The sequence below is a fragment of the Sturnira hondurensis genome, unplaced genomic scaffold (genome assembly GCF_014824575.4).
Source record: "Sturnira hondurensis isolate 20B ecotype Veracruz unplaced genomic scaffold, ASM1482457v3 Scaffold0016663, whole genome shotgun sequence".
NCBI classification, from domain to species: Eukaryota; Metazoa; Chordata; class Mammalia; order Chiroptera; family Phyllostomidae; genus Sturnira; species Sturnira hondurensis.
The window spans coordinates 13,512,807-13,538,208 of NW_028089294.1; the positions used below are offsets into that span (position 1 = coordinate 13,512,807).

The 25,402-nt window shown below is 47.9% G+C and overlaps 1 protein-coding gene across 1 annotated transcript in view; it reads left to right on the forward strand.

Moving 5' to 3' along the window:
* Positions 1-6,898: 6,898 nt before the first annotated feature.
* Positions 6,899-25,402, forward strand: part of LOC119001468 (ALK tyrosine kinase receptor-like) — a 190,630-nt gene continuing 172,126 nt past the window's right edge. Inside the window, exons 1-2 of the mRNA XM_037066901.1 lie at positions 6,899-6,911; positions 8,314-8,515. Coding sequence (XP_036922796.1) covers positions 6,899-6,911; positions 8,314-8,515 — 215 coding nt within the window. The remainder of the gene's footprint in view (positions 6,912-8,313; positions 8,516-25,402) is intronic.

The window sequence follows — 25,402 nt, forward strand, 5'->3', positions numbered from 1 at the left end:
TCTCCTGTGAAAATATAAGGGACTGACCCAGGATCATCCAACATATGGTTAAAAAACAAAATTCAAAGAAGTTGGACCCAAGAAGGAACACACCAAGGCACATCATAATTACCTTAGCCAAGATTAAAATGAAGGAGAGAATTCTGGAAACGGCAAGAGATAAGGGGACAGTCACCTACAAAGGAGTGCCCATCAGACTGTCAGCTGATTTCTCAAAAGAGACTTTATAGGCAAGAAGAGGCTGGAAAGAAGTATTCCAAGTCATGAAATCCAAAGACCTACAGCCAAGATTGCTCTATCCAGCAAAGCTGTCATTTAGAATGGAAGGGCAGATAAAGTGCTTCTCAGATATGGTCAAATTCAAGGAGTTCATCATCACCAAGCCCTTATTATATGAAATGTTAAAGGGATTTATCTAAGAAAAAGAAGATAAAAATATGAACAGTGAAAGGATAGCAAACTCACAGTTACTAACAACCACACCTAAAACAAAAGCAAACTAAGAGGACAGCTAGATCAGGAGCAGAACCATAGAAATGGAGATCACATGGAGGGTTAGCAACAGGGGAGTGGGAGGAGGAGAAGGGGGGAGAAGGTACAGAGAATAAGTAGCATAGATGGTAGGTAGAAAATAGACAGGGGAGAGGGCAGGAATACTATGGGAAATACAGAATCTAAAGAACTTGTGACACATGGACATGAACGAAAGGGAGGAAATGGTGGGGAAGGGTGTGCAGGGGCGAGGGGAATGAAGGGGAATGGGCCAACTGTAATGGCATAATCAATAAAATGTATTTTAAAAAATTCAACTAAGAAAATTTTAATCTTACTGGCTTCATTCAATGATTTATGACTGGGCAGTGTCTCCTCTAGCAAATAAAAGGGCCTCCAAGAAGCTGTGCAAAATGAAAGACATATTCAGAAGGGAGCCGGACTAGGAAGTTACACTAGCAAAAAGTGGATTGGGTGTGGCGAGGTCACCTTCCTTCAGGAGACAGCAGGGTCTGTGGGACAGTTGATCTCGTTAGTGCTGACCAGCAAATTCCAGGTTTACTAGTTTAAGATTCCATTCCTCGGGAGAGACTAAAACTGGAATTAGGTATTACTTTTCAGTTTGTGACGCAAAGTGACTCCATTTTGGGCAAGTTGTCTTTTTCCCTAACAATATGAAGAACCCAGAAGCATAAAAAGAAGTAGCAACATAAAAAATTGACATCAGAGGAAACAAAGATAAATTAGGTAAAAGGTTACTTACATGAGAAAGCTCTTCAGAAAGTCAAGACTGAAAGAGAGGTGGGGAATGAAAATATCAGATAAACAATAAAACAAACCTATCAAAGATAAAAGAGACCCGTATTTTCTGATTTAAAAAGCCCATCAAATGCCACATAGGAATTTCTATAGAGGTTAATAAAGTATGGCCTACCTAGATAAAGTATATGGAAGCTTTTTAGCACCTCGGTGTTAAAGGAAGATCCTGAAAGCTTCCAAAGAGGAAACAAATAGACTGACTACAAAGAAATTAACAATAAAAACAACCTCACACTTCTCAGTCGCTGATGCCAAACAGCAGTGAAGCTGGACATTCAAATGTCTACAGCATACTTTCTAATCTAGAAACTACGGCCTGCAAAGCTGTCAACCAAGTGTGAAGGCAAAATAAATATATTTGAGATGTTCAAAAAATTGACAAAGAAGTTTGCCCCTGAATAAATTTCCTCGGGACGGTGGGACTGATGAAAGTGTCCCAGTGAAAAGAAATTCCAGGATAATATAAGTGTACCTACTATAAGTGTACTGACGGTCCGGAAAGCAAGAGTTACAAATTAAAACAGGAAGTCAGTGACTTCAAAAAGGCCTGAAAGATTTTCAAGGAATACATCGAAGTGTTAGTGATCTGGTAAAAAAGGCACACAGAAAATAAATAAAAGAGAAGAAAGAAAGAAAGAAGATAGAAAATAGAGAAAAGCAATTAGAGAACTCTAGAAAATCAAACCACACAGGAAAGTCCTGAGTCAAATATAAGGCAAATTAAAATGTGCCACAGTTTTGACAAGTGGCTGTAAGTGTGTGTGTGAGTGTGTGTATGAGAGAGAGAGAGAGAATATCCATTTGATCTTGATACTGGAAACATTCTCCATGGAGTGGGGTGTATTATTGGACCTGGAGAGAAGATTATAAATACAACTCTTGTTCACTGCAGTGCAAAATATACAGTCATCAGTATAAGAAGATTTGCTTATCGATTTTCAATGTTCAGAATCAACCTGCAAACAAAACACAAAACTTAATCATCCTTATACAACCTTGATGATGGAGAGGAAACACGCGGCTGCCTTGGTGGTGGACGTGGGAGAGGAGAAGTGCAGACAAAGGCAGAGAGACTCGTGGCTTCATCGTCTAGTGCAGAGAGTGAAGCGATACCGTCTGAAGCTGGTGGAACAAGTCATAAATCTGCCATGTAAAATTAAAAAGCTGGGTAATAAAAGTTAAAAGGGATTTTAAAAATCAAGTATTAGAAGGGGGATAGCATCATGGTTCTTACTGAACTATCAATGGAAGGAACCTAAATTTGTTGTACCCACAGATAACACTGCGATCGTAATATTTAGAGTCATGAGGCAAAGAAAATTAGAAATCTTTATTGATTTTTTAATAGTTCATTTTATTGTATTTTCCCCCATACCCTCTTCCACCTCTACCTGCCTTCCTTCCTACCCCCCGAGACCCCGGTAATCACCACACTGGTGTAGTTTTTTGAGAGTTGGTGAGAGGAACATCATTTGGAGATAGTTTTGTAAAATTATTATTAGTAGTAGTAGTTATTCTGAACAATTTTATTTCTCACCATATGTATATATTACTTTGGTTTTTAAAAGTCGTCGAACACCAACCTTGTGGCAAGCACTGTGTTATACCAGCCGTTTGGCAAGGGGTACCAGCCTTGTAACAGAAGTATCTACGGAAACAAATGACTCGAGGGCAGGAGCCCCTGATGCGTTTGTATAAATCAGAAGTGAGGAAGTGGAGCAGGGAATCACAGTTCACAGAGCACGTGGCCAATTGATTGAAACTCTCGGCATAGAACCCCCAGAGAGGGGAGTTAGGAGAGTCTTTAGGACTTGGGGGCTTGGAAACTTGACAGGGTTCCTTTAGATTAATAATATTCTAGGCAGGCACATAGAATTACTGACAGTTTGGAGCTGTGGGTCCTTAGAGAGACTGTACCCAGTCCTTTCATTTCACAAACAAAGGAAACTGCCGTCGCAGAGCTGGGACTCAAATCCGATCCTTCTCATTCCGAGGACAGTGATGATAAAAGGACTTCCAGATTAAGACTCCCCTCGGAGCAGGAAATCACCATGTACCACATACCTACTAAGAGCCCCAAACTATTCTGGCTACTTTATGCATATTATTTAATTTAATCTCCACAAAAGCCATACCAGATAGGCTATACCCACATTGTATCTGAGCAAACTAAGGTTGAAAGAGTTTAAATAATTTGTCTAAAGCCCAGAGCTGGATAGAGACAGAGCTTGGATATGAATGACCTTAAGGTTCATGGCCCTTGGTTTCGGGTTTGTCATTTGAGCCCTGCTGGCTGAGATGAGAGGGACGAATCCCTGTATTGGTGCCCAAAGGTAAAAATAATAACCATTTCATACTTGATCACTGGACACATCAACACAATCCAATAATAAGGAAGACAGGCCCCAATCCTAGCACTGTATAAACGAAGTTTTTGATCTGCCTCTCCACCCCCCAAAGGCGCACAGTGGGGCAAGGTCTGAGAGCAGCCAGGCCACCCGGGAGCCTTCACATAGCCACCGGCTATCCTGAGCCAAACAAACAGGAAACAGAAAAGAAGGAGAGGAGAGATAAATTCTCACTGACTTTAAAAGATTTATACTGACAATATCCCAAGGAGTTTATGAAATGTATTCTTTTTCTTTTTCTTTTTTCTTTTTTCTTTTGGTTGAGGAAAACTGCTGATGGAAAGATAGCTCTCAACTATACAGTTTCATTGAAAATACTTTAAGTTCAGTCTCTTATTGATAGTCCAGTTGCACCAAATAAAATTCATATGAACATCATCTCACATATTAGAAGTGGAAAAATCATCCATCTTCCAGTCAGCTTTGAAAGAGCCCCATTATTGAGATGCTGAATCACAAAGACTGAATTTACATGTTTCCACACCCAGGCGGGAGGAACAGCGGCGCAGGAAGACCCCGGGTCCCAGCATCTTCAGCTTCATTTTCTCCCTCTGGGAACTTGAGCTTTCGGGGGGGGGGGGGGGGGGGGGGGCGGATGTATCTGCATGTGTCTGTGTGCACATGAGGACACCCATGTAATCTTTCTGAGAAGGGGAACACCTCCAGTATTTTCCCACATTCTTTCCTTCAGAAGCTCCAAAATTGGTTTCAATTCGACTTCCCATCAATTTGAATACGTTAAAGGATGATCTCAGACCAGGGCACCTTATGTGTGACATGTGTGGCTGTATCCTAATACCAGACCATGCCCCCAAAGTGTCTGGAGCAAGAGTCTGTCCCATAGGTGTTTCCAGAACTCTCAACTGCTCTGGACAGGCACACTCTAACCTAGTACAGTATTGGAAACCCCAGTCAGCCCAAGTCTGTTCCCAGCACAGTTTACCAAACACATCGTGTTTACATTCAGTCACATCCCCGCTGAGTGTGGACTGCTGGGGTAGGATGAGGCTGAGTCAGTACTGACCCCCCATTTCCCCCACTGTACCAGATTAATCTTCCTGAAGCACCTCTCTAATGATGTCACTGTCCTGCTCAGAAGCCTTTTCTGGCTGCCTGTTGTCCACAAAATAAAGATTAACATCTTTGGGCTGGAATTAAATACTCTTTAAGGTCTGGTCCCACATCCCTCACCTTAGCCTTTCTCATGTCCTGGCTTCCCTTCATTGCCCTGCTCTGCAGCTCAACGCCGTGGCACGTTTCCTACATGCCTCTCAGCTCCTGCCCAGCGGACTCTGCCAGTGCCTTTGTTTTACTTGCCCCTTATGACCTAGCTCCAAGGTCATCTTCTCTATGAATCTTCTTAGTCGAACTTCACGTCTCCTTCCTGGAGCCTCCCACAGTGCTTTACCTGTATGTGTTGTGACTTCAGCACCTCTGCTTTTGATTGTAGTTACTACAGACATCTCATCACCCCTCTTGGACAGGAAGTGCCTTAAAGGTCAGAACTGTGTCTGGCTCATTTCCGAGTCCCCAGGGCAGAGCCGGGGCCTGATATTTGCTCAGGGTAGGCAAGTAAGTGATGCTTGAGGGCAGAAATGAGTTGAGTAAGGAAGCCAGTGGACAAATGGGTTCGGTTCAGTGCCCGTGTGCCTCTTTCTCCTTTCCCATCCGTCTGAATTCCTGTGCAGCACAACTGAGCCACAGGGCACCCTGGTCATATTTTAGGATAAAGAATACAGTGGAGCAATATCCTCTGGCAGGGAGAAAGGCAGAAGGAAAATAGCACTGGTTAGGAGTCCAGAGACCTGGAGTCTGGGCTGGACTTCAGTTGAAGACTTTGAACAAGTCATCTTTCCATTCTGATCTCCAGTCTGCTTTCATAGAAAAACTAGGGCATTATATATTACGTGATCGCTAAGTCCTTTTCAGTTCAGAGTCGATGATTCTAATCCTTTTATTTTACCTCAAGTCCAAGACAAGGATGTCTCCCCCATCGTAAAACAGGGTTATAATGTTGATTATTTACTAAGGGTTGTAGAACACTTTTCAAAGGCCCATGTACCCAGCTAAAACTCTCTAACAATTACAGAGGGTTCCGTTCCCAGTACTGACCCATGCCCCCCATCCAGCTCAGAAACAGTCTTGTGCTGACCTCCTTCTGATTTTAATCCAAAGGCACACTTACCTACTTCCAGAATACTGCAAATCTCTAGTCTCAGTACAGTACCTTCTCCTTGGCAACTGCTTTGCTTCTCCAAGGAAGCCCCCCTCCAGCTCCTTTCTTCCTTTATCTGAATCATTCTCTATTGCAGGCTGCTATAGAGAGTCTTCCATTCATTTGCCTACTTGGTAAATTGGGTTATCTGGAGAAGGAAACTAATTTGAGGCACAGGGGATGCGGAGGATGGTAAAAGGCTGAGCACTCATTAGCTGGTTCCCCCTGGAAGCATTAGGGATCTTGTTGGAACAGCTGCCCCTGCAAGAGAAGCAGCATCTAATGGTCCCAAAATGCAATGCAGGAGCGCGGCCAGTAAAGTTAATGCATCAGAAGGGATGCTCTGTGTTTATGCTGACAGTGGTCCCACGAACGTGGGTTTCTTGGAGGTCACTTGGCCAGTGCTACTGGAAGTAGGGGAGCTTGCCCCACCGGGACACTCTGCCACAGGCACGGCACTAGGGGGGATTTGAAGGACTTTCTTTGTGGAGACCAGTTGCAAATTCACATGACTCACAGAGTCAAGAGCAGAAATGAATCTTAAGAGATTACTAAGTTCAGGCAACCCTTCCCACCCTATTTTATAAGCAGAAAATTGAATCCAGAGAAAGTCAGTGCTTTGCCCAAATCACTCAGCTAGTAAACAAAGGAGCAGAAGCTGTGATCCTAACTACTGCATAGCAAGTGACCCAAGTACTTTCTTTCCAAGCCACTCACTCTCAAGGAAAACCCTCAACCGGTCATCACTGTGTGGGAGCCTAGAGCCAACCCATCCGGGAAACACTGAATTGTCCAACAATTGTGAGTTGGGTCTCGCTTTGACTTGAATGTGAAATGGAGAACTCAATTCGGCTCTGATTTAAATTGTGACCTATAGGACTGCCTGAGATACCTGAGTGTCCTGGTTTGTGGTGGGGGTGACTTTCCTTGCAAGTCCCCCCGTGTGCCACAGATGAGAGTAAACATGACTGAGCCATGTAAACATGATGTGTTCTGCTTGGGGAGGAGAGGTGGCCAATTTCTCGGGGAGGGGGAGGGAAAGGTGTTGAGCCCCTTCCTCCAAGGGCTTTTATTGGGTTGTAATACACAGGAATACAGGGTGCCAAGGATCAAACAGTACATAACATTTCAAAGAAATCTGAGGGCTTAGTCTGAGTCAGAGTTTTAGGAAGAGAGTTTTAGACTAAGTTTCCTGCTTGAACCCTTAACATATGAATGAAAGCACTCTTAGCAGAGCAGATTTCACAGGTTTATCAGCAGGTCTTTGTGATGCCAGATTTTTCCTCAGGACACACTCTGGCAAGGCAAGGAGCTGCACCTCTCCCCATCAGGTATTGAGGCTTAGGGGGATTAGAGCCAAGAAGCGCTTCTCCCAGAGAACATGGGGACTCAGGCTTTGTCAAAGCTGGGGAGGGTGAGAGTCCATTGCTCTTTGTTGCAGCCCCCGAGAGTCCTTCCAGGATGGCCTAGGTTGCCCCTCCTCTGAGGGGTCTTACCCGTCAAGGACTTCTGACCATGCTTTGGAGGCAGGGAGGAAACTGAGGCAGCATTTGCTACCAGAGACAAATGTCTCCTGTGGCTCTTATTCCAAAGGTCACTGACTCATCCTTAGCTACAGGGGGTAGAGTTACAATTTCTGAAACCAGGCAGAGGGGTCCACAACAGTTTATGGGGGTCAGATACCCTGTGTTGATATTCACAAGATGGCATTGATGTCCTGGCTTTTTTGCTGTTGTTGTTGTTTTGGCACATTTATGGTGGTGGTGACTCTATCAGGCTGTCCCCCTTAGACCAGGATGTAAATCTATAAGAATGTCTTAGCACCTGGGTTGGGTTTCTGACTCTGGTCACTCTTTGGGGATTAGGTAATACATATTCATCTTCCCTTCTTTCCTATAAGATTTTGTTAATTGTGCCTATTGGCTGGCAAAGAATCTGTGAGCCATCATCTCTACTTTAATTTAGAAGGCAGTTGAAATCAAATAATTGGTTATTTAATAGGGTGCCTCCCCCCTACTTAAAACTGGGTCAAGTACTGTCCATGTTCATTTCACAGACCCCTGCAACCACCCTTTGAAATAGATGTTTTCATTCCCATTTTACAGGTGAAGAACCTGAGACTCAGGGACATAGAGCTAATAAGTAGGGGTGCTAAGGCGAGAACCTTGGTCTGCTGATTACAAAGCCCGCTGCTCAGTTACCATTGTCTTGCAGGGACAACCTAAGAGACGAGGAAGAGGGCCGGGGTGTGCAAGGGAGGTGATACAGACCTCTGCCATTGCAGACTTTGATGCCGCTGGTCTCTAACTCTCACCCAGGGCTCCCGCAGGTCCACTGGCCTGGACACACCTGCAGAGTCACTTTCCCTGTCTCTCGCAGGCTCCTTCCTCCTCCTGAACACCTCGGCAAACTCCAAGCACACCATCCTGAGCCCGTGGATGAGGAGCAGCAGCGAGCACTGCAGGCTGGCCGTCTCCGTGCACAGGCACCTGCAGCCTTCCGGGAGGTATGCTGCCCAGCTGCTGCCCCACAACGAGGCTGGGAGAGAGATCCTCCTGGTACCCACTCCGGGGAAGCACGGGTAAGTTTTTTTCCCATTCCAAAATTCAGCATATCAAAGGCAGTTTGGCTTTGGGCTGCAAATTTTTAGAGTCTGTGACATCTACTTAAAACTCAAAATTGCCCTTTAATGGGTAGGGACCAGATTGAACCATAACTGCTCATTTTCCCTGGACAGTGTCTCAGGGACAGTTCTGTGGGGCCCTCTGGCTGGCCAAGCTGGTAGCCCTTCCAGAGGCCAGAGAACCAGCTGGCAGAGTGGATATTTAATGAGTGGGTATTCATTTCCCAAAATCCAGATGAAGCCAAGAAGAGAACAGCCAAGGGGAGTGTTAAAAGGTCAAAGCGAGAGTAATTTAATACGCTGAAAGGTGGGTTATACCAGCAGAATTTTGGCGGGAAGCAAAGAGCAAGCTATTGTAGCCACCCAAGCAGGTCCTGCATGAGTGTGGGACCCCAGAGCAGGACTGGTCAGGGAGACCACAACGGCATCAATTCAGTAGAGCTTGGAACAACCTTAAGGCTTACACGACGCGGAAGTCACACCCAGTACTCATGTCGGTGAGCTGTTCTGTGCTTCCAGAAGATACTCACCTGCTTTCTTAGTGATCTGTTGTGCCTCTCGAAGTGATGACATTAGAAAGCCAACTTGAACTAGGGCATCTCGGTGCCTGCTTTTTTTTTTCCTCATTCCATAAGTGTAAGTACCATTGTAAGACCCCAGTTTTGAGTGGCCCCAGATCTGATTACTTTATAATCAATAAGGATGAGAGATCCTTCTTTAGGCATGTTTTCAGGAGAAAGATCTCTAGGTTTTAGCTAAGCTTAGATTTAGCTTCTCTAAGAAAATACCTCGCAGGGGGTCCCATCTGAACAGCGATTGAACAGTGATGTCACCCATCTTCCACTTCTGTATGTGCCGGGTTGGGGGAGGAGGGTTCTGCCTGCGGCTTCTTCAGTAAAGCTATATGGCCTCCTCAGTAATCTCTTAGTAATCCACCCCACTCCCCTGCTGACCCGTCTATATTTAGTTGTGCTCCAAAAAACTACAAACTGCTACAATCCCAGCAGGAATGAAATCTTGGCCTTGAGAAAGATGCTGTCCCTTCCTTTATGAAGGATAGATAAACTCATATCCATCTTTTGCCCCCGGGTGGCTGGGGTCTCCCGGCCAGCCCAAGAAGGCAGGAATGTTGGCTGTCAGGCTGCCTGTTGTTTTCAAGGAGCTGTTCTCCGAGCCAAGCCTCCCTCCAGCATGGCCTCCCTTTCTTGTGAGAAGTCCAGGGGCTGAGGGCACCCATCCATGGGTGGGGCCAGTGGTGGCCTCAGCTGCTGTGCCATCCTGTAGGCATTTGCTCAGCCTTGTGGTTTGTTTGTTCTGCCTCCTGCCCCACGAGCCTATCAGAGACCAGAGGGGGCCGCTCAGGGCCCCTGGGAATTCAGGGCATCAATCTGTTGATGGGCTGGGTCAGGAAGTGGGGGGACTCACTGATGTTGCGGGGGAAAGTGGAGTTGGGGGTCTCCCCGAAACATCAGCTGAGAACCTGTGCGAGGGGAAGAGTGCCGGAGCGATTTCAGCGCTTCCTGAGTAGCAGGGCCCGGTCCCCTGTGTGGTGCGGTCAGTGTGACAGCTGTGGGGACTACAACGAGCTGCCCCCTTTCATCTTCTGTGTTCCCGGCTACCAAGTCAGTTCCCATTTAACCGACGGGAAAACAGTCAGAGAGACAAAACAGGACCTGATATGGTCCCAAATGGACTCCAGGTCTCTCTGTTCCTCATCAGTGCTCTTTGCAGGAAACCCATAGCTTCTCAGCAGGCACTCAGGGGAAGGGGGCGTCAAGAAAGAAGCCTCAAGACAGATGAGCCCAGGGGGCTGTGATGGCTGTGTCCCCCCACATGTGGTGAAAACAAGGAGCTGGGCTTCCTCAGAGGCTGCCATGGCCGCCTGTTTCCAGGTCCCTCCCCCACCCCACACACTGGCCAGTGCATGTTCTTCCTGTGGTGACTCTCCCATCACCAGAGCTGGTCTGACCCCTGGAAGGTGGGAGTTGCAGTGGGAGAATGGGAGCAGGGGTCAAGGGCAAGGCCATGAACTTGATGGCTTTGCCTAGGGCTGCCCTTACCCTGTCAGGATCTCTGCCTCAGGCTAGGCTCTGTGTATCGATCGGGTGCACAGATGCTCTCCCCGAGCCCTGCCAGAACCATCTCGGAGTCTGGTGATGAGCAGGTGTGGTTCTAAATTTAAATTAAAGATGGCTGAGCCCGCCTCCCTGCCTCCAACAAGATCAGTGTGGTGAGGATGGAGGGGGGCAGCTGAAGGGGCGCTCCACAGACTGCTCTGCTGTGTGGAGGAGCTCTGCTGCGCTGGGCACTTTGGCAAACTGCAGGACACAGGCCCTCGCCCAGCAGTTCAGAGAGCTCTGGGTATTTGTATACAGCTGGATCCGGGTTGCTCAGTCCTGGCATTATTGACATCTAGGACCAGACGATTCTTTCTGTGGACATTGTCCTGTGCATGGTCCCCAGCCAGCTTCCCAGGCCTTTACCCTTGAGATGCCAGTACTGGTTGTGACCCAAAAATGTCTCTAGACATTGTCAGATGTCCCCTGGGGTACAAAAGTCATCCCTATTGAGAACCACTGAAATAACCAGAGCATTTTGGAGCTGGGAAGAACCGTGGGATCTACCCAGTTCAACTTCATCATTTCACGGGTGTGGGACCTGAGGCCCCAGAGAAGGAAGAGACTTGCTCCATGTCATGTGAGGCATGTCAGTGTTGGCAGGCAAGTGTCTTGAGCCCTACACTCATGTGCAGTGCCAACCACTGTACTAAGTCCTGGGTTACAAAGATACGTGACACCCAGTCCCTACCCTTGAATAATAACTATTGCGAACACTTATTAAGCACTTCCTAGAGCTGCTAGCCAGTCACTACTGTGCACTTCACAGGCATTTTCTTATCTAACACTCAATAACACAGGGAAGCAGGTGCTATTGTTATCTTCCATCTTATAGGTGAGGAAATTCAGTGGCTGGACAGGGTGCAGGGGTCTGAGCTACCTAGCCTGACTTCAGGCTGTTTGTACCCATGGCTGCAAAGGCTCAATTAGTCTAGAGTAGTGCAGCAGGGAAAAATGGTGATGCTGTGAGTCAAGGCCCTGAATGTGAGTCATAGCTCACTGTTCAGTCATCAGTTCAATGAACAGTCATTTATTGGCTATCTTCTATTTGTTAGGATTGTAGAGGCACAAGAAATATGAAAAGCCAGCATTTGATGGTCCACCGAAGGAAGTTCCATGAAAGAGCTCTATGACTTTAGGCAAATCCCATCCCCTCGCAAACCTCCGTTTCCCATCTGTACAGTGGGGATGATGCTGCTGGTCCTGTTCACGTGATGCTATGGGGTCAGTTTAATAAAGGGTGTGAAGGGTTTTGCACCCTCTGAGCTGGTTGCATATGTATGAAGCCATTAATACCTTAATCGGCTCTGCATTGCTCAGAATTTTGGCACAAATGACTGAGGCCTGTCCACTCTCAGATTATGGGTCAGTGTCAGTCTCAAGAATCCTTTGGTTTTGAGATCCTGGGCAGTTTGCCTCTATGGAAGCTCACCCCTTTTAATGTCAGAGGTGCCCCCAACAGCACAGTCTTCAGTGTGGCAAGGGGGACACAGTGGAATCCTGGTGGTAAGCACAGTGATGACTACAAATGAGGCTGGCTTCTTCTCAGAACAGAACATGATGGTTTGGGGACCACTATTTGGAAAATGACATTCAGTGTTTATAGTAATGAGGCAGGAAGTTGTCATAGCAAAGTCAGCTGGGGAGAGCCTGACGCAAAGGAGTGGGCTGAGGAGTGACAAGTCAGAGAGGCCACCAAGGCCCTACAAGCCGTGAGTCATGAGCAGGCAACATCAGGGGGAGCAGCAGCCTGCTTGGAGGCACTGGGGACGGGCGGGCTGTCAGAGAATCCCAGCAGCTAGCTGCTCCCTTCCTTGTCGCGGAAGGCAGCAGCATGCATGAGGTCTCATGAATCACAGAGTGCGTGCATGGCAGCCAAAATGGCCTGGCTTTGGCCAGGGTTTCCCAGGGCACAGATGACGATGACGAGTGCCTGGCCTGTTCATCTGCTCATCTGGCCAGCCAGAATGGCACAGAAGTAAGGAAGCAGAAAAATGGGATGTCAAGTAGCCCAGCCCCACTGGCCACAGAACCCAGCAGGCATAGGCTAGGGCATCTTTACCAGACATTAGAAGCCACAAAGTTCCTGTGAATTAAATGAACATGATTATAGCTATTTAGTATGGTGAGTTGTGAAATGGCATAGGAAAATGGCTCACAATTTGCCCAATTATAGTAGATATTTAATACCTGCTAGATCCTCTCTAGTTCATGCATTTGTTTAACAACCATGGATTTTGTGCACCTACCATGTAACAGGTGCTAGGAATACGCAGTTGAAAACAACACAGACACGGCTTTCAAGAAGCATCCAGACCAATAAGGAACACACAGGCAAAATAGCAACTGTGCATGCTCGTGCAGACGTTTTTAAGTTGGGTCCCAGGGATATTAAAAGGCTAAGCTAAAACCACCGGCCAGCAGGCCAGCACAGGAAGCCCGGCCCCTGCTTCTGCCTCCTACACTGCCTTGCCTTTCTGCGAAACCTGTTTTGGAAAGAGCAGTCCAGCAGGAATGGGCAATGTGGAGTCACTGTGAAGTCAGTGTCTTCCTGGACTCAGAAACACGAGCCCAAGGGCTGGTGGTGTTTCTGGCTGCAGGAGCGACTCTCCAGGGCCCTGTCCAGGACATCCATTGCAAACGCATCTTCTCTGAGCACACGGCTTTCTCCTGCAGCCTTGGGTATCTGGGGACTTTATTATGTGTGACCAGAACTCCACAGTGTGTGGAGGGAAGAATTGGGCCCTGAGGGGATAGAAGTTGCCAATCATTTGAGTTACAAATACTTGAGAAGATGTTTTATCTGTCCATTGCCTTAACTCAGCCACCTCGTCCCTAGGAAAGATGTTTTAAACCTAAAGGATTTGGTGGTACTCAGGCTTGAACCAACATAAACTGTCAAGGTCATTTCATAGCAAGAACGAAGCTCATTCCAGGGCGCGGCAGGGAAATGAGACTATCCTCAGCACAAAACTTGACCTTTCTGTAGGATCTTAAGCCCTATACTGAGAGGAGATTTGCATTCCATTTTTCCGAATTGATTTCCTGATGGGGATGGTGAGGGATGGGGTGGGAACCAAGCCTAGAGGCAGGATGTGATGTGATAAAGGTGGGAGTGTGCACTCCTGGCACAGTCGACTCATGGCCGTGCTGACCCTCCGGAGCCCGGCCATCTTGCGCTGTGTCTCCCAGCTGAACAGCTGCGTCAAGAATTCCTGGAACCTGCTGCCCTTAGATTAAAATCTGCAGGCAACCTCCCCAGGTAAAGAAAAACCGATGTCAGTGTTGGGTACTTACCTGGCTGCCTCATTTTTGTCAACCAGTCACTTCTAAACAAGAATCCCAGCTATAAAACCAGTAGCAATTCTAATGGGAGGCCTGTGAAAGTAATTTAACCCAAAGTAGTTGAACCCAGAGGGTGTCAGGAGGTACAGTTTTGGTCTTTGTTTGACTGCTAATCTGCAGCCCTTCCCAGCCTCAGCTTCTTACCTTCTAGAAGGGAGCTCCCAGCTGCACTGTGCTCCCTTCCTTTATCTGCAATATCAGCAGCCTCCCCTCGGGTTGCCACTCAGGACTGGGATGGCAGGGCGTGACTTTCCCTGCCCAGGCTCCTGCTCTTTGCTCTACCGGCCCCCCTCCCAGCCCCACTTCTGGCAAACAGGACAGTTACCCATCACTGACTCCCAGAGACTTTCTGCCACTAATATGCAGAATGCAGAATTTTCCTGTAAACAGACAAGCTGTCTCAGCAGGCCGAGCAAGGAAGAGGCTCAGGATAGGGCAACGTGGAAAGGTGCCACAACGAATTTGCTTCTGAAAAGAGGCCTGACTGCCTTTGTCAAGTTACGTGGGGTCAACTCCAGTTGGCCCAGAGCGATGCGGCAAACCTGGCCAGTGGGGGGAAATCAAAAGCCAATGGCCGTCAGCACTGCCCAGCCCAAGTTCTCCTTGCATCCTGCCTACATGACACACGGATCAGAAATAAAGAAGGTGACCATTTACTGGGATTGATGCCCTCGAGTGGCAGTGTCACAGTGATTTAATTTCAGGCCCAGCATGTTCTCCCTTTCAAAGTCACCGATGGTGTCAGCCTCCCCCTTTTCCCCTTGGTCTGAATAACACGCTGATAAATATACAGTAAGGGCTTTAATGTTTGGGTGATTTACACTAAAAAGAGAAAGCCATTCAAAGGCTTTAAAGATAATTTTTTAAAGCCTTAAATTCACATGGAGGCTTCTCAAGGGTGTGTTTCCCAGGCATGGGAACAGTCGGGGAGTTAGGAGTTCTCTGAGCGCAGTGCGGTCACCAGGCTTGGGTCCTCAGGGTGACGGGAGGGAGCACCCACACAGTAAGAGCTTGGCCAAGTCTTTGACTCTCTACGAGTCTCAGTTTCCCTGTTGGTGAAATGGTAATGATTGGCCCACCTCAGGCCGTGGTCCTGAGGATTAGATTAGATAACACTCAGAGTGAGTGCTAATCCACTCCTCCCACCAGCTCCTCCCTGGCTGCCCCTCCAAGAGGTCCAGGGATGGCCTCCTCCAGGATGCTCTGGGTGGGGAGAGTGGGGGTAAAGTGCACCAGGTTTAGCAATTTTACACCCCTCATTCTTGGAGTAATCCCCTGTATTGCCTAAATTGGACCTTAGGCCCACTGACCACGCCTGGATTTAACTGACTTCTCACCCCTGTGCGAAGTAGTATTGAAACAACTACTAAAATGCTAGACCTCTGTGGAGCATCTGGACTTGAAACCATTCATAGGGGAGGCCTTTAGCTTCGGGGATACAAATCAGAACCATGCATTTATATAAAATGCGTAGGGCTGAGTGTCATCCCGAGTGATTCTGATTTCATTAGTCTTGAGAAGGAGCGAGAGCACTGTACTTTAGAGAATGCCGTAGGGACTCTGGTATGCACTGAAGAGTAAGAATCCCTCTAACGTCTCAGCTTGAATTGGTTGATAACATAAGCTGGTAGCTTCCTTATATCCATTTACCAAACAGTAAGGAGAAAAATAAAAAAGAAAGCTTGAAGATGGACTTGACCGCAGGGTGGAGAGTCGTTTTTCTCCCTCACACAGGTGGGCGGGCCATGACAAGGCTTTCCAACCCATGCCTGAACCTGCCTGTGCGGCCTCGGAGCTGGGGCGGCTCGGGTATATCTAAGGCCGTGTATAGGACTGGTCTCTCTACTCATAGCTCCACTCAGGACATGCCTGCTATTCTCTCTCCAAAAACACTGCACTTTCAAGGCCAGAGGGGCCTGAGAGGAACATCAAGTGGACGAGAGGGGGACACAGATCTTTGAGAACACAGGGAGCCTCCATCCACCCAACCAGGCGTGCATCCATGCGTCCATCTGCCATCCATCTTTGTTCTGCAGAATGTCACGTGTTGACTGTCATTTAGGTCCACGTTAGCAGAAGAGCCTCTGTTCTCAGGAGGCAGACACNGAATGCCGTAGGGACTCTGGTATGCACTGAAGAGTAAGAATCCCTCTAACGTCTCAGCTTGAATTGGTTGATAACATAAGCTGGTAGCTTCCTTATATCCATTTACCAAACAGTAAGGAGAAAAATAAAAAAGAAAGCTTGAAGATGGACTTGACCGCAGGGTGGAGAGTCGTTTTTCTCCCTCACACAGGTGGGCGGGCCATGACAAGGCTTTCCAACCCATGCCTGAACCTGCCTGTGCGGCCTCGGAGCTGGGGCGGCTCGGGTATATCTAAGGCCGTGTATAGGACTGGTCTCTCTACTCATAGCTCCACTCAGGACGTGCCTGCTATTCTCTCTCCAAAAACACTGCACTTTCAAGGCCAGAGGGGCCTGAGAGGAACATCAAGTGGACTAGAGGGGGACACAGATCTTTGAGAACACAGGGAGCCTCCATCCACCCAACCAGGCGTGCATCCATGCGTCCATCCGCCATCCATCTTTGTTCTGCAGAATGTCACGTGTTGACTGTCATTTAGGTCCAGGTTAGCAGAAGAGCCTCTGTTCTCAGGAGGCAGACACTATGTTGATGTTCATCACGACGCTGTACAGTGCACATTCAGGTTACCGGGCGCATCAGCATCCACGCATTTCCTCTTCTCTGTTATCTGTTGTGTATGATGTCACCCTCATTTTACAGAGGAGTACACTGAATCTCAAACAGGCTCCATGATTGGCTTACAGTCACACAGGGACTGTCGGAACACAGGGGAACGCACAGGGAACGCAGATCTTTGGGGTCTTTTTATCCCTTTTCTCATGTCATTTCCCCAAGCAGGCCTTGCAGTTGAACCCTGAGGAAACTGATACGTATTCTCTTCAGTCAGGAAAAGGTCTCTTCAAGAAGACGCATCTGATTTTTTTATCTAATTTTGGGCCATAAGCCTTGAAGGTAAAGACCTAGGTGCAGCTTCTTATTTTTTACAGTGCCTAGCAGAGCACCTGGTGCATAGTTGGTGTTCTGTGTTAGATGAACAAACGCCAGATCAATTTACGGTGGTTCTGCAATGTTCTTCTCAAACCTAGCTCTGGGTCTAAAATTAAATCCCAGTCCAAGATCACAGAAGAGTCTTCAATTGATGCGGAGATGAAAAGTATTTTCGCCTGCCCTCTGCCCAGGTGCAGGGTAGATGTTTAATCCTCCTGGGGCTCAGGCTGCGGCTGTCAGAGTGCACCTCGATTGTGGAGGTTGCCACTAAGTACAAAGGACAGTTTCTTTCCTGGCAGGTACAACTTTTACTCACAATTGCTTTCACTGATGGGCGTCAAGAAAAATAAATGAAAAGACCGCTGGCTTCTGCCAGCTTTGACCTTCGAGATTTGACGGCCCAGGGTTTGTTGGGGGGCTCTTCTGAGCGAGTTGCTTTCACTTCCCCACTCTGCCCTGGGTATTTGATGGATTGAGCACTAGAAAGATGAGAGAATTGTGAATACCTGTAACTCCTGGGCTTGTCAGAATGACATCCTGACAAATCCCATCGTGATAAATACAGGTTGTATACAAAGAGAGGTCGAGATGCATAGAGACAGTCACTTCTCCTCTCAGAAGTGTTTACTGAGCCTCACCATTCCCAGTGTGGAGGGAGGTATGGGAACAGGTGGAGGAGTTTAGGCACGAGACCACGGGTGTCAAGGGATTCACCCATTCATTTCAGCGTGTGTTTTGTCAACAACTGTTCATGAGTCTGGGGCAGCTGTTTATGACTCATCCTTCCTTAGGGGTTCACAGTGAGGTCTGGCATTGGACAACAAGGGGCAGTTATGATGCTATGGGGAAAGAGCTGTAAAGGATGAGGGTGCAGGTGCCAAAAGGGCCCAGAGAGCGCATGCCTGAGTGTGGTGGGGGCCGGCCGGCAGGCTGGCCCAGGGACCACAACTTGAGCTGGCTCCGAAAGGAAAAGGGGAGCGGCTAGGTGCAGATGAGAGGGAGGCGCCCCACACAGAGAAGGCATGTGTGCCAGTGCCTGGCAGCTTGAGAACGTGGATAGTACTGTATTTTGCCATGTACAGTGTGCACTTTTTGCCCAAATTTTTGAGGGAAAAGTAAAAATGAAAATTTTACGTGGGTACTACAAAACTGCGGGTGTACATTATACACGGCAAAATACAGTGCACTGTGTCTGTACCATCCTTCGGGTTTGTCACTCAGCTTCCCTGCCCCATCCAGTTGCTCAGAGTGCTCATACTTTTGTGTGTCTGTGCCACCAGCTTTTGTGGCAACAAGACTTGTCCCCTCCCCACCAAAGCAGTCTCCAAACAGAAGAATCTCATCTTTGCTTCCATACCTCTCTTCTCATAGCAAACATCCTGCTACAAGTGCCCAAAAGATCTCACCCTGGTCCAGGCACTTCTCTCACATCCTCCTCCCCCCGGGAGTGTCTCCCCCCGCCCCCCACTGGAAGGACTGGGAGGAAGGTTCCTGTAGACAACCCATGGATGCTACTTTTTTTGCACCCAGTGCACGTGGGCTTCGGAGTGCAAGCTGTTCCCACTATTTGGTTACAATTGACTAGACTCCAGGAACTTTTCTGGGGCCTCTCCTTTCCTCCCACTTTGCAGGAAAAGTAGCTAAAGTCTCTTATTCTTGGTGGGTTGCCCTTCACCATCTTTTCCACTAAAGACCCTCACTCATTTTCCAGTGCCCAGTTCAAAGTCTCCTTCTCTGACAAGCTCCTTTAGGATTTCTCGTATGGCACTGCACCTGTGAGCCCAGCCTGTGTCTCCCGCTAGTCAGTGGGGACCCAGTGCCCTTTCACTGCTGTCCCCTGAGAGCCCCCCCACATAGGGGAGAGGGAGAGGGAGGCCCCTGGCTGGGGGTGAGCCTCGACCCAGGCAGCCCTTCCTTTCCTGACTCCCCTTCATTTGGATAATAATCACATTAGCAACAATGAGGAGGAAGAGAAGTGTCTTTGGGGACCATTGTTTATTCTTTGTAAGTACCCAGCTGCATGTTTTGTCTGGTGTCTACGCAATCTTCCACCCCGAACAGAGGGCAAAACCTCAGGCGTCGACCCACAGAAGCAGCACAGCAGGCAGCCCTAAGAGCAGGGACTACCAAGCGTTGTGCCTGGCTCTGCAAGACATTATAAAAGGTCCCGTCAGAGAGCGTGGTCTTGGCTTCCCTGTCACCTGAGGCTCTGTGCCAGTCCTGTCCCCTCATGTGCAGGTAGAGGTCTCTGCCCGTGTGGAGGAAGCAGTCAGGTGATGGAATCGTCAGCTCTTGTGTCTATAATGGAAAAAGTCTAGGCAGCCAGTGCCCACGGCCTACCAGTAAAGAGTCGCAGCTCAGGCCCGCCTTGCCTGCGCTCCAGGCTGCAGTGCCCACCTGCCTGTTTTTCATTTCCTGGCCTGCTCCTGTGTGTTCTGCTTCCCCGTTTGTTTTGTTTATATGCCACACTCACNAGAGAGCGTGGTCTTGGCTTCCCTGTCACCTGAGGCTCTGTGCCAGTCCTGTCCCCTCATGTGCAGGTAGAGGTCTCTGCCCATGTGGAGGAAGCAGTCAGGTGATGGAATCATCAGCTCTTGTGTCTATAATGGAAAAAGTCTAGGCAGCCAGTGCCCACGGCCCACCAGTAAAGAGTCGCAGCTCAGGCCCGCCTTGCCTGCGTTCCAGGCCGCAGTGCCCACCTGCCTATTTTTCATTTCCTGGCCTGCTCCTGTGTGTTCTGCTTCCCCGTTTGTTTTGTTTATATGCCACACTCACATATCTAGCTAAATGTCTTGCTTTTTATTACAGAAATGCATTTTCTTATGGTTCAGAGCTTTAGTTAAGAACTGTATCCACCACAGGACTTCACATTGAAAAGGCTTTATAAAATCTACACGCGGGTTTGGTGCAGTGTTTGTTCCTGAGAGGATCTTACATCACTAAGCTCCTAGAAGGAGTGTTCCCACTACCGCTTTCCAGTTATTGATAGCTTTCCCCCTGCCAGCGGGTAAGTCGTAGGGTGGCCAGTAAGAGGAGGGGGGTACGCAGGGAAGGCCACCACTTATTAACTGCAAGCAGACTGAGCCAAAGCACCTGAAGTAACATTGCTAGCAGCCTGGGTATTTCTTGAGACCATTCACACCAGAGCACTGGGTTATCTGAGGGACTGGGGCCGTCCCCCAGCCCCCCAGCCCCCCAGGGCAACTTTACTTAAGTGACTGGTGAGCAGTGGGAACCCGGTGACGGGCTGGTGCTGTGCTTTCCTCCTTAGCTTCACTTCCAGACTCAGACTTGCTGTTCAGCCGAAGGAGCGTGGGGTTCTTCTGTGTTGCTAATACTGTGAAATGTTCCCTGAAGTCTCTGAGAATGATGACTTGTCTCCCTGAGCATTAGGAAGTCCCCAAATGGAACGAATCAAGAGGTGGATGAGAGAACTGGCAAGTGAACATTGTAGGCTATTAATCTTCTGCTTTGAGTCCGTCGGTGAACCCTCAGTGAAACTGAGGAGCAAGCCTGAGCTCCTTATTATCATGGCACATGACCTCGATCTGACCCACCCCTCGAGCCCGGCTTATCCATTCCTTTGGACCCATTCCTTTAATATAAGTAATAGTTCATTTATATCAAACTACTTACAGTTGCCCCAAGTGAAACAAGTTGTTTCACATCCTCTTACCTTCTTCCACCTCCCTGATGACTAATTACCATTCAGCTCCTCCTTCAAGAACCAATCTCTTAGCTCCCAAACCTTCCTTGAGACTCCAGCCCCACTCCAAGCAGGGTTGATTACTCCACCCTTTGCGCCAACTTCTGTTGTCTCTTCCACATCTCTATTAGAGCTATTTCTACCCGTGTTCTTTCACGTGTCTTTCTTACCAACTAGGCTCCCTATTGGAGACAAGTGTTATTTGCCATTGTATCTCTAGTGCCTAGCATGGTGCCTGACTCACAGCAGGTGTTTCAGAAATGCTCATGCAATGAACAAACCCCCGAGGTCATTGGACCAGGGACTCTGAGAACTTGAGGTATGGTTGTAAGAAACAAAATGCATCTAGAAAGCTCTTGGCCAAAATTTTATCTCCACCCTCTATAAGAACTCACTTCCTTCTACCCAACCCCAGATAGAGTGGCTGTCCTCAGCCTGGGTCACCTCCATTTGTAGCCCAAATCACTCACATGGCTGAGCAAATACTGGCACACATTAACCTCAAAATAGGATGGTTCCCATGCTTTCTGGTTGCCCTCTCTGTAATCCTGTTAGGATTTTCCAGGTAATTTCTTATACATGTTCCTAATCTTCCACAAGAGACTTCTACTCAGTATTTTTCCTCCATTCCTCCCTGTTTCCTGCTCTTACATCCCACTTAAGCACATTGACTCCTGTTGAGTTTTTATCTTTTCAGACGAGTGAGAATGAATTTCAATTGCATTCTCTCCAACTGTTCCTTAAATATTCCCTCCTGTAGTTTGTTTTTTTCTCTCCCAGGACTAAAATTCCTTCTAACTGCATGAAACTCTCGTCATTATCCCACTGGGTGTTCTTCTGCAGGCCTTGGAGAGCCTGCTCTCCCTGGCCACCCCCTGTAGCGAACCTCTTGGTGCGCGTTGAATGGTCATCCTCTCAACAGACCCAGGTGATCTCCGTTTCTAAGAATCCTCACTGCCTATCAACTTTCTCGATTAACCCTCTGCCACCTTGTCTAACTTAAGGCTGGCCTCTGCAGTTTGGGGAGCTGGTGGCAGCAGGTTCATTGTGTATGGAACTGAGCCAGGGAATTTGGGAGTTGGCAAAGCCCGAGTTCAGATGAAAATAAGAACTCCTGTAGTTCACTGCATGTTCATGGTCCTTGACACCTTGGCCTTCTTCTGTGGCTGCCTCTCTAATTTCACATTTTCACTGGATTATTGATACTAAAATGGGTGAAAGGCATGGTATAGCTAATGGAACTTGAATAGGTATTTCAATCATAGAATCACTGAGCAGGAAAGAACCTTAGAAGTAATTGAGTTCGACTCCTTTACCCTCCACCCCAAACCAATGCAAGAGCCTCTTCCAAAGCTCATGTGGCTTCAGCTCAACTGGCTGAACGAGTAGGGCACTCACCCTCTTGCAAAGCAGACCATCCCACTGTGGGGCAGCTTGAGGTGCTAATGGCCTCCTGGCTTTGTAACCTTGGGAAAGTTATTGAATGTCTCTAAACATTTATTGAACTTGGACAAGCCTCTCGTGTCTTATCCATAAAATGGGAATAGTAACCCTACATTGTAAGGGCTTTGTGAGGAGTAATGCTTTTACCATTACATAGTTGATAGGTACTGAGAGTTTACCATGTTCTTAGCACTAAGGCTTAAGATTGCGTTTAATACCACAGTTTCCCTCTGAAGTCATACTATGCTAATGAATTACTTAGAGCAACTCTAGCAGAGACTATATGTTAGTTCCTTCTCCTATTTTGTCATTATCCAGTTGATCTTGTATTTCTTCTCTGGAATCCCACAGAACAAGCCAACTTGATCCTAAGAAGGCAGTTTTACTTTCCTTTGAGGATAGTTTTTATGTCTCATTTTAACATTTTTTTCCTAGGCTAAACAATTTTAGTTTCTTCTAGAGTGTGTTTCCCAGAGCTCCATTCCTGCAGTGTGATTTTACCAGTGAAGCATCAGTGGGCGTCCTCAGTGATAAGAGCCTCCGCCCACTGCCGCAACGTGGGCTCGCCCTTCCACCAGCTGCACCTGCTGTCTGAACCCCAGACACCCTCAAATGGATGTTAGGAACCAGGAAGGCTGTTGCAGCATGTTGTCCAAGTCATTTCTTACACTATTTGCATCCTTTCTTTCCAAGGGAGCATCCTTAAGTTGCTTTTGCAAGCAAATAAGGCCTTTCTTGTTTGCTATTAACATTCCCCAAAATGTCTGATTCAAAAAGAAATTTAATTCTCTCCCCAGCTTTCACGTCATTTGGCTTTGTTTGTCATCCTTGTGGTCCTCCAGCTTTGCCCCTCTGTCCCCCTAATTGCCAGAGACATTTTTATACTGAGTAAATTGCATCAGGCCCACCGCAAAGCGAATCGATTTGGGGAGTGTGAGCTGCACTGCTGTGTAAGTGCGCATTAACATTTAGATACGTCATTTAAAATGGGCCCGGGGTTAGTGCCAGGGAGACGACCTCGTGACTATTCTGGCTCATTCCCTGCAGTCAGACTCCACAGCGGGAACCAGGGGGTCCTGGAACCCATTCCCAGCCCCCTTTCATTCCCCATCCCTCTAGGGAGGGCTTGATCTTGGTGAGGTCTTTTAAGAGCTCAGATTTGGGAACTTGATTGACAAACTGAGTTTGACTTGGTGATCTCAGAGTGGAACACAGCCGGGAGAAGGAGACGGTGGGGAGGAGAGATTCTCTTTCTCTCTCAGTGTTCATCAGGCACACGCGTGACATCTAGGTTTAAGTACACACCTGAGAGCCGGAAGTCTTTGACAGTAAAATAGAGCACGCACAAAGAAACAGAAGACACTGGCCGACATTCTCTAGTTTAGAAATGAAACAGGGTCCTGGTGGAAAGGAAGAGCTTCAATTCAGATGATCCTGTGGTGATTTGATGAGCTAATTCTTTAATCATCAGGAGGGTCGGGTAATATTTCCATTAGTAGTAACAGGTTTAAGAATTGGAGCGAGTAGCAACACCAGGACAATTGCCGGACTTATGCTTTTTCAGTCACCAGGGCTCATGTCCTAAACTGGTAATGGACTCAACCCATCAAAAAATTATTCTACCTGGCATCCAGGTTTCTGAAGAAACCTGGATGTGTTCACAGAGAATTGGCTAAATGATATAATGCGTGTGAAAGCCCTTAGCCCCGGGCCTCAGTAAAAGGTGGTTGAATCTATTCAGTCTACTTTAATTTTATGTTCAGAGATATAATGGTGCATGAGGTAGACAAGAGAAATAAAGCATCAATTGGATAATGCCACAATTAAGGTCCCGGAGCCCTGAGATGTTCAACCAGGAGGATTGTTCGGGTGGCACCTTCCCAGGGAGATCTTCCCAGACACCTCCGTCCCTGGGTGTCCCTCTGTCTGACCCTCTAATGTCCTTAGAAAGCAACAGCTCCCGTCCTGTGGAAGCTCAGTAACCGTTTATGTTTCCACTGATTTCTTCCAACAGAGTCTGAACGTCACGCAGGCATACACAGTGCTTTCCTTTTGGTGTCCCCAGAGTCCAACACCAGTGCCTGACCCAGAAAAGGTGTTCAGTGGGTGTTTGTCGGCTGAGCAGTTGGAACTGAAAAAATACTGTCATGCTGCTGTCCAAGTCGAAGGAGGTGATGAGTAAGGGTATCTTACACCTTTGTGCTGGGCAGGAATGAAGCAGCGGGGTCCTTGACTAGAGATAGAAATGAGAGCATAAAGACGACCGCTAACCAGCGAGATGCCCGAAAATGACAACTGTCACTTGTATAGGACTTTCTATGTGTGGGCATTGTTCTATGAGGCAACATAGTATTATTAGCCCCATTTGTGGCTGGAGGCACTGAACTTGCCCACAGTCCAATAAGCTAGAAATGATCAGAGCTGGGATTCAAACCCACAGGGTCTGTCTCCAGAGCCCATGACCAGCATACTACATGAAATGAGATGTGAAGAGAGGGCTTCCCTCCCTCCCACCCCCGGAGGGCAGTTCACCATAGCCCTGCCAGGTGACCTGTGAGGTGGACAGAGGCACGCGCCAGGAGAAGGGACTGTCTCTTCGACATGTTCCATGTGAAATAGCATCTTCGCTGCCTACCCAGGGACACGCCACTTCCTGCAGAGTAGAGAAGTGGGACCCTTACTTCAACTTCCATTGGGCCCTGGGAGGAGGATGTTATGAATGGTGCCAGTTGGGGAAAATCAAGAGCAGAACCTTCGTAGGCTGCTTTCATTGCAGGCCGGAGGGAAGCTTCCTGCGAGGCCCAGTGTCCCGAGGACAGGAGTGGGGAGGGGAGGGGAGGCAGGTCAGATCCGCACTCCACCCAGTCTCCCAGCAGAGCACTTATCCTTTCCTTCTGTTCACAGGAGAAATTAAATAACAACCAGTAAGAGGAGGGATAAATACATAATGCATGATTGGATAAACTGAGGCAAGATGGACATAACAAGGTCTGCATGCATTCTGCTGCTGGATGGGAAACTCGTGCTGGGCCCAGACTCCAGCTCTCTCGCTGCTGGAGCCCCCCACCCCCCACCCCCAGAGCGCTGGCCCCTGCTCGCTTCAGCCCTGCTCAGGCAGGTTGGAGCAGGTCTTTCACATCAATGTGAATAGGATTTCCAAA